General features: G+C 38.1%; 1 protein-coding gene across 5 annotated transcripts in view; it reads right to left on the bottom strand.

The window, feature by feature from the left end:
• EPC1 (enhancer of polycomb homolog 1) overlaps window positions 1-9,962 on the bottom strand; it is a 104,694-nt gene that overhangs the window by 12,630 nt on the left and 82,102 nt on the right. For all 5 annotated transcript variants that reach the window (XM_017535394.2, XM_017535395.2, XM_017535392.2 and 2 more), the window contains exons 7-10: window positions 7,301-7,477; window positions 7,128-7,217; window positions 6,896-7,044; window positions 4,910-5,262 (exon numbers count right to left, since the gene is read on the bottom strand). In XM_017535394.2, the coding sequence (XP_017390883.1) occupies window positions 4,910-5,262; window positions 6,896-7,044; window positions 7,128-7,217; window positions 7,301-7,477 (769 nt within the window). The remainder of the gene's footprint in view (window positions 1-4,909; window positions 5,263-6,895; window positions 7,045-7,127; window positions 7,218-7,300; window positions 7,478-9,962) is intronic.

The following is a 9,962-nucleotide window of genomic DNA, read 5'->3' as shown; positions in this document are numbered from 1 at the left end:
AAAAAAAAAAAAAGAGAAAGAGAGTAAATAGGTAATTATTTAGAAAAGGGAAAATCAGCCCAGAGGGCATCACTATGTTACAATGTAAGTATAAATAACAATGATTGAATAATCAGAAATGGCCTTTTAACTCACATATTTGGCTTAAGTAGCAGGAAAGCTTATCAGCTGACTCGTATTTCACAAAATAGTTAAACTTCCAAACTCATAAACAGATTTAGCATCTCTAATATGAAAGTCTGAAATCTGAAATTCTAAGATCCAAAACTTTTTCTGCATCAACCTGATACAACAAGTGGAAAATTCTATACCTGGCCTCATGTGATGGGCCATAGTCAAAATGCAGTCAATACTTTGTTTCATGCATACATTTTTTTTTTTTTTTTCCTGAGATGGAGTTTTGATCTGTTGGAGTACAGTGGTGTGATCTTGACTCACGATAACCTCTGTCTCCTGGGGTCAAGCGATTCTCCTGCCTCAGCCTCCTGAGTAGCTGGACTTACAGGCGCCCACCACCACGCCAAGCTAATTTTTGTATTTTTAATAGAGGGGTTTTGCCAGTTTGGCCAGGCTGGTTTTGAACTCCTGACCTCAAGCGACCCGCCCATCTTGGCCTCCCAAACTGCTGGGATTATAGGCATAAGCCACTGAGCCCGGCCTGAATACAATTATTTTAAAAATATAAAAGTATCTTTAGGCTATGTGTGTAAGGTACACATGAAAAATAAATAAATTTCATGTTTTGACACGAGTCCCATCCCTAATATATCTAATTATGTATATGTAAATATTACCAAATCTGAAAAAATCCAAAATCAGAAACACTCCTGTCCCAAGCATTTCATTTAAGGAATATTCAACCTGTATCATGAAAATTAAGTCTTAAAAATTCCTTTAGAGGGTGCCCTGATGGGAGATTCCTCTTTTTTTTTTTTTGAGATGGAGTCTCCCTCTGTCACACAGGCTGGAGTGCAGTGGCACAATCTCGCGTCACTGTAACTTCTGTTTCCCAGGTTCAAGTGATTCTCCTGCCTCAGCCTCCCCAGTAACTGGGATTGCAGGTGTGTACCACCATGCCCGGCTAATTTTTGTATTTTTAGTAGAGACGAGGTTTTGCTGTGTTGGCTAAGCTGGTCTTGATCCTAACTTCAGGTGACCTTCCCGCCTCGACCTCCCAAAGTGCTAGATTTAGGCATGACCCACCTGTGCCTGGTCTGACTCTTCTCTTTTAATAAGCCCAATACTGCCAGTTTTTCTACTGGCATCAGACTACATCAGAGTTTCTTTGGTTAAGTGCCAAAAGAAGTAGTCTGGTTTGCATTTGGGGGCCATGTTGTATGAAAATTAAAAATTATCTTTAAAATTACAATTACTAATGAGTGTGTTCAGATGCTTAACCTATGAATAAAGTGGCAATGCAGGTACTGATGCTGTAAGAGGAGCAACACAGTCAACCTCCCTACCCCAGACTCACCCTGGAGAGTATATTCCGTGAGTAAACTGTATTTCAAAATCTGCGTTAACACTCGAGCTGATTCAGTTTTTTTCTTTTTTTTTAGACGGAGTCTTGTTGTGTCGCTCAGGCTGCAGTGCAGTGGCACAATCTTGGCCTCCTGGGTTCAAGTGATTCTCCCTGCCTCAGCCTCCGAGTAGCTGGGATTACAGGTGCCCGCCACCACAACCAGTTAATTTTTGTATTTTTAGTAGAGACAGGGTTTTGCTATGTTGACGAGGCTGCCGCTTGAATTGCTGACACTGTGCCCGGCCTACATATTCTTTTTCTGTCTTCAGGGGCCTGGAGTTGCATTAAGTCAAGTACACTTATGATACAGTTGCATTCGAATAGACTTTATAGAGTACGCAGAGAAAAGCTTTAGGTCTCTGGAATATTCACAAATATAAATGAACAGTGTAACCCTATGGTAGTCTGTAGGTATCTATCCTCTAAGTATTAGAAGATTTAGCAAAATTTAAGGAGAAATTGAAAATAATTAAGACAAAAGGAAAACAAAATAGATAAACCAATTTTAAACAAAGTAGTATCAAGGCTGGGTGTAATGGCTCACCCCTCTAATCCTAGCACTTTGGGAAGCCAAGGCAGGAGGATCACTTGAGGCCAGGAGTTCAAGACTAGCCAGGGAAACATAGAGAGACCCTGTCTCTTCAAAAAAAAATATAAAAATTAGCTGGACATGGTGGTGTGTACCTGTGGTCCCAGTTACTCCAGGGGCTGAGTTGGGAGGATCACTGGAGCCAGTCATGGTGGCCCGTCCCTACAGTCCCAGCTACCCAGGAGGAAGGAGGTTGAGGTGGGAGGATCAGTTGAGCCTTCGAAGTTGAGGCTGCAGTGAGCCGTGACTGTGCCACTGGACTCCAGTCTGGGTGACAGCAAGATCCTGTCTCCAATAAATAAGTAAATAAATAAATAAATAGATTGATAGATAGATAGATAGTTATATTGCATAATGAGGGAAAGAAATGATAAAGAAGAAAAATTACAAGGTTACTAATGATTTCTTTTCAGCTAAACTTCTGGTAGCGCTCCTCTTTTAATGTTCTTTGGCAAACACAAAGTAAGCTTTACAACTGTTATTAATGTGCCTACTTAAAGTAGTACAGCAAAACAATTTTCACAAAAAAAGAACATTATAAAATCCTTAAATCTGCCAAGCATGGTGGCTCATGCTTGTAATCCTAGCACTTTGGGAGGCTGAGTCTGGCGGATCACAAGGTCAGGAGTTCGGGACCAGCCTGGCTGACACAGTGAAACCCTGTCTGTACTAAAAATACAAAAATTAGCCAGGCATGGTGGGGGGCACCTGTAATCCCAGCTACTCAAGAGGTTGAGGCAGGAGAATCACTTGAACCTGGGAGGCGGAGGCTGCAGCGACCCAAGATCCTGCCACTGCACTCCAGCCTCAAAAAAAAAAAAAAAAAAAAAAATCCTTAAGTCTTTAGGATAGCTATATACCTCAACTTCTCTATCTAAGGCGTGGAGAAGATGGAGACTGGTGGAACATGCTTATTTTCTGAGACGTCTCAAAGAATTTCACATAGCTTAAAAAGTTTAATTATCAGGGAAACCTATGAGAAGTTCATATTGTTAAAACCTCTACACTAACAGTATACCTAAGCCTTTACTGAAAAGTTCTTTATTTTGATTCTTAAGACTATAAAAGTAGAGAGAAACTGGCTTCTGGTAACAAAGACAGTAACATTAATGGGATTATAAAAAAGCTGTTAGGCCCTAAAATAGCTTTATGGTTGAGTTGAATTCTGAATTGTGATTATTTTTCTCAAGAGCTGAAAGACTTGCATTTCACAGAAGTACAGCTGACCCTTGAACAACATGGGTTTGAACTGCCTGAGTCTACTTACTTACAAATTATCTTCTGCCTCTGTCTCCCCTTAGATGACAAGACCAACCCCTCCTCCTCCTCAATGTGAAGATGATGAGGATAAAGACCTTTATGATGATCAACTTACACTTAATGAGTAGTAAATGTATTTTCTCTTCTTTATGAATTTCTTTCTTTCTTTTTTTGAAACAGGGTCTTGCTTTGTTGCCAAGGCTGGAATGCAGTGGCATGATCTCAGCTCACTGCAGCCTCGACCTTCTGGGCTCAAGTGATCCTCCTACCTCAGTCTCCTGAGTAGCTGAGACTAAAGGTGCTCACCACCATACCCAGCTAATTTTTGTATTTTTTGTAGAGATGGGGTTTCACCATGTGAATGCCAGGGCTCAAGCAATCTGCCCACTTTAGGCTCCCAAAGTGCTGGGATTATAGGCATGAGCTACCATGCCTGGCCCTATAAATTTCTTAATAACATGTTCTTTTTTCTAGCTTATTGTAAGAATATAGTACAGAATACATATAATATACAAAATATGTATGTTTGAACTGTTTATGTTAATAGGCTAATGGACTGTTTATGTTATTAGTAATTCTCGTCAGGAGCAGGCTATTAGTCGTTAAGTTTTTAGGGAGTCAAAAGTTATACACTAATTTTGGACTGCATGGGGGGGTGCCCCTAACCCTCATGTTGTTCAGGAGTCAACTGTACTTTTTTTTTTTTAATCACCAAGTAAATCAGTTTATGGAACATTTTCTGGAGGTCTTTAAGAATCACAGCAAATGTTCATACTTATGAGGCAGTTTAACTATAATCCTACTGAGTGAATTAGGCAAACAATAAATATTTTTATAGTCCTAAAATCTACGTTTAAATTACCTTTACAAAAATCTGTAGTAACATAATTTAATGGTGAATTTCTACAATCCATATGCTTCAAATAACACAGACTTATGCTTTAAAACAGACAGCTAAGATTATAGGAATACTTTAAATAAACAGATTTATTTTAGACACATTTCATATAAAAGCCATAATAAATATATTATCTGAAAACATTTCAAAATATTAACCCTTTAAATGTTCTTCTCTGAAAAGTTAGTTTCTCTTTTATAAATTATTCTGAATTCTTGTGTCAGCATATAAGGTTATGTATATATATTCACTTGCTGGTCTCTATGTTTAAGCAGACTAAGTAAAAACTAGAGAAATATCTGAGCATAAAACAGTTAACAATTTAGGGCCCATTTTCTTTTCATACTATGAAAAAATATGATGAATCTTGTGGTTCGTGGACTATATCCAGAAAAAAAAAAGTCACACATTAAATAGAAATCAACCATCTTTGTATGCGGGTATGTTTAAATGAAGACACATACATACAAACTCCTATAGCAACAGGATTCAAATAAATACTTAGACCAAGGTCTTTTTTTAAAAAAAACTGTTTGAAAGAAAAGGACTTTTAGAAATAAATGGAACAGACCACATAAACAAATGGCAAAGGTTGAATCTGACATTTCTATAGAAATGTACATCATAACAGTAAACATACCAAAGTGTGCTGAACCACTGCTACTTTTACTTTGCGTAGAGGTACTGCATGTCTGGGTCCCAGGTTGTGCTGTTCCTGTTCGGTTTATACTCCTATATAATTTTCTACAGGAGAGTTCATCATTGTCACTGTCATGTAGGGATGGTGTCCGAGGCCTAAAATGCCGCCATCTACATGATTTGATATTGACTAGTATCTGACTGAGGTCTTTAGAGAAAGATTTGTCCGAGGTATTTGTTTCTGAGGTATTGGCAAACTGATTGACTGGAGAATGTTGTGGTGAGGAAAGCATTTCCAAATCCAGATGGTGAAACACATTGTCATAGTCTGAATGAGCTCTGTCCAGTAAGACCCTATAAAAAAGTCAGACAAGGAACACTTATTTAAAACAGCTATTCAAAGATTATATATGACAGCATTTTCTTTTTCCCCCCAACTGCCAAAGGCCAACTCATATCGAGTATTTAAAAGCTTTAAAGTTGATTATTTTAGTATTTGGTTCTTAAAGGCTACAATCTCAATTTCTAATAAAAGTTCTTTTAACAAATTGTTTTTCAACCAAGCATTTTCACTTCCATTACAAAGCACCAAAATGAATGCTTTATAAAATGTCACTAACAAATTTATTCTAAACAAAAATTTCATTCTTTTGGTGGGGAGTGGGGAGGAAGGGAGAGGAAAGAAGAAAAGCAATAAAAAACATAGTATTTTATATCACTAACATTTTTTACAGACAAAATATTTGAGATCCACTATTCTAGAGGATATATTCCTATGTCATTTATTTATTAATTTTTTGAGATGGAGTTTCACTCTGTCACCCAGACTGGAGTGCAGTGGTGCAATCTCAGCTCACTGCAACCTCCACCCCAGGGTTCAAGCAATTCTCCCTGCCAAGTAGCTGGGGTTACAGGAGCCTGCCACCATGCCAAGCTAATTTTTGTATTTTTAGTGGAGATGGGGTTTCCCCATGTTGGCCAAGCTGGTCTCAAACTCCTGACCTCAAATGATCCGCCTGCCTTGGCCTCCCAAAGTGCTGGGACTATAGGCATGAGCCACCATGCTCGGCCTCTTATGTTATTTATTTAATATTATAAATGGCTCTAACTCAAAATAATAACATTGATTAATGGTAGTAATAGAATAAAATATTGCCAACGTAGAGATTTTTCACTGCTCCTGATATCAACATAGTGATGGAAAAAAAGGGCCTAAATAAAATGTATTTTAGTGCCTAGATAATTCTTAACCAATGTTTAAATGATTTAAAAAATCCTCGGCAATTAGGAGTTAAAGATAAAAAAAACCTATGTATAAGCTATTAGTTTATCGTAAATACACCCTTGGGTTTCTTCCTGAAAAAGTGCCTTGACACTATTATCTGCCTTCCCTTTAAATTTTCCCGCACATTATACATTAACGTCTCTCCATTCCTTGAGTTTATGTGTTTTGCTATTTATTTCATGTCCCCATACAAACAACTTCTTGCATAAAGGCATTCAGGGTATGAAAGAAGGAATTCTATAAGGTTTAAACATGGAAGAACAATTAGATCTTGACAAACTATGATGTCAAGATCAGGTTATGCATGGATCCTTTTCATTGTCAAGTTAAGCCCGTTACACTAGTTAGCGTGAACAACTTTTCTGCAGTTTCTTTAACTTAATACACTGTGTGCAATCAGGATTTATGTTTGTCTTCATCTGTTGCCTTTTCTCACAATTCTATCCCTTGATAATTTATCTGAGGTTTTCCACCTTGGGGAGAAAAGCAGGTCCATTAGGGACCCATTAGAATTATGTCAAAAGCTATAGATGTGTTAGAACCAGGTAGCATAGCAGCAAAAATACTTTAGTAAACAAATCAATTAAGAATAGCAAATAGGAACTAACGAGCTGTTCAGAAGGATTAATTGACTTTACAAGTTAGATTCGATCACTCTAATGCCTAAAATATCCCTCTGCTAGGAATACGGAAATATCTTACCTTCCACCGCGCCCAACCCGTCTTCGTGCAAATCCAATACACCTTTGGGGTACGGTGAGAGTAGTTAAGCAGTATCTATATCGCACATCCCCTAATCCTCCATCGTTAGGACTAGTCCAAGGCCAATTGCCAGTTTGGTCTAAGTGAGGCTTAAAAAAAATAATCCAAATTATTTTATTTTGTCAGTTAAAGGTAAACAGTTTGTTATTTACAAAGACAGTCTGAAACTTACAGCATAGTACTGACAGCCTGCTTTCCTACGGAAAGCAAAAGGACCATCAGGATCATTGTCTTCCTCAGCTTCCGAAGAGCCAGACAAAACCTTTAAATGAAATAAAGAAAGTGGGTCAGATATGCGACTTCCTACATCCCTCCCTCAACATTCACAGAGAATCCTATTTGTACCTGGGAGAGAGGTTCTTCGTCTGAGCTGGGAAAGTCATACTGATTCAGATCTTTAGCATTGAAGACCGGCAGTGCAGCAGGACTCGTCTGTTGGGGAGTAGCAGCGGCAGACGATGGTAAGACTTTGGGCTTCTTTTCATATTTCCGTTTCGGTCGGATAAGATCGGCTTTATCTTGCTGCAACAAAGACATGAATTAATTATATACCAGAAACCATGTTCAACCAACTTGCAGTTTTGGGGGAAATTTAAAAAAGAAGTTTATTGCTATAATGAGGGCATTCATATTCATAAGAGACACAAGACTCTGTATATGGCCATCTTATATTGTAAAGTCTAGAGAAGTTGGCCTCCATGAAAGCATAAATTTGTCCTACAATCTAAACATAATCCCACAAACAATTTTGTTTCAATTAAAGTAAAAGGAGAGAACAGAAGTTCTCCAACTTCTGAAGTCTTACAACTGCAATTAGTATATTTACTGCTGGCTTCTCTCTTTTTCTTAATTTTCTATGAAAATTCTAGAAGAGAAATTTCTTTTAAAAGGGGGATTGTCTAGTCCTTATTCTCAAGAAATAACAAATATAGGACAAAGAATAATGAAAATGTCTTTGTAAAAATACAAAGCAAACTACAGGTAACTGTTAACATAGAAAACAAGGCCATAATGCTGAGTGAGGGGCTATACAAATAAAGAGTAGTAAGGATTTGCTGGCTGAACAATGAAAGCTTTCTGAAATGATGAAATTTGAATAGTTTTAGAGGATAAATATATGAAATAATTACGGGAAACGCAGGATAAAATATACGGGCAAGAGTAACTGGGCTGATGGAACACAGCATGTTAGAAACATGCATTGCAGATGATGGCAAAAGTTGGGAGAAGTATGAATTTGATATGTAGGCAATAGGTAAGGAAAATTAGTGGCAAAAACTGGATTTGTTGGAAATGAAAAGATCATGGCAAGCACCACAGTTATGTAAATATCCTAAATATTTATGTTACGTTTTATGTAGTTTATGACATTACAGTTTTTTAGGAAAAGTTAACTATCAAACTACAAGGTTATCTCTACAATTTCTATTGTGGTATTTGACAGGATAATAAAATCAAAAGCTAGCCATGGCAATGCAAAGCATTATATAAAAGCTAACATGAACTGTCAGCTAGGGCAGTACTTAGGACTACATTATTATCTATTACTTTTCTTTTTTTTTGAGATGGACTCTTGCTTTGTCGCCCTGGCTGGAGTGCAGTAGTGTGATCTAGGCTCACTGCAACCTCTGCCTTCCGGGTTCAAGTGATTCTCCTGCCTCAGCCTCCCAAGTAGCTGGGATTACAGGCGCGCACCACCACGCCTGGCTAATTTTTTGTATTTTTAGTAGAGATGGGGCTCTACCATGTTGGCCAGGCTGGTCTTGAACTCCTGACCTCAAGTGATCTGCCGGCCTCTGCCTCCCAAAGTTTTGAGATTATAGGCATGAAGCTGCTGCACCTGGCCTAAAGTAAGTAACTTTCAAGCATGAGTGGCACATACAGGGGAAAGCACAGAATAGGACAATTAATCTTGAAATATGAAGGCTGAAGGATAATTAAAGTAGTCCACAAAATCATGGAGGGCTCAGGAAGGGGGACCACATTAAAATAGTAAGAGTGGGAACAATCCCATTAAACTTTAAAGATTTAGAACTAATAAATTATAAATGCAGGACATAAAATTTAAATAAATACAAAATTTAAGTAAATACGTACATGAGTAAACTAAAACAATATTTTGGGGCACAACTCCACAACTCTAACTTTACAGATTATTGAAGAGAATAACTCTCTATTCTTCTCCTGCCCACCCTCCTCTACGTTTTTTAAAATCAAAATGTCCATGTTAACAAAGTGGAAAAAAAAAAAAGTCTGTGTTTTCTCACAAAATGGTCTGGTCCCTGGCACTGCTTTAAATGACCAAAAAAGAAAAAAAAAGTCCAGGCTGGGGAAATCATCATTCTAACAGTTGTCGCAGGTTGTATGGTTCAGGACTGAAGATCTGTTTACCACAATAAAAAAAACCTGCGTGAACATGACATTAAATGATGCAGGGGAGATAAAACTGATGGCCAACTTGCCTGTTCCCCAAATTGAACTGGCATGGTGGATACAAAGTTTCATGAAAAATTTCATACAAAACATACCTAAAGTATTTTTTCCTTAGACGTACACTTTCCAAGAAACTGCCGTTTAATTAATTGCTCTTCTTTATTTACCTCAGTTTCCCTTTGCTAATTTTATTTCCTCTCACAAATTTTATTCTTCACAAATTGGGATTTGGTTAAGTACTAATTTGTCAAATACGTCCATTTCTAAATAATTATATTACAAACTATTAAGATACCAGAATTTCCACGCCAGGGACAGTGGCTCACGCCTATAATCCCAGCACTTTGGGAGGCTGAGGAGGACGGATCACAAGGTCAGGAGTTCGAGACCAGCCTGGACAAGCTGGTGAAACACTGTTTCTACTAAAAATACAAAAATTAGCTGGGTGTGGGGGCTCGAGCCTATAATCCCAGCTACTCAGGAGGCTGAGGCAGGAGAATTGTTTGCACCTGGGAAGTGGAGGTTGCAGTGAGCCGAGATCATACACTGCAGTCCCACATGGCCGAGACTCCGT

The sequence above is a fragment of the Cebus imitator genome, unplaced genomic scaffold, assembly GCF_001604975.1.
Source record: "Cebus imitator isolate Cc_AM_T3 unplaced genomic scaffold, Cebus_imitator-1.0 Scaffold92, whole genome shotgun sequence".
NCBI lineage: Eukaryota > Metazoa > Chordata > Mammalia > Primates > Cebidae > Cebus > Cebus imitator.
Note: the sequence above shows the minus strand (reverse complement) of the source record. Positions and strands in the feature narration are given on the sequence as shown.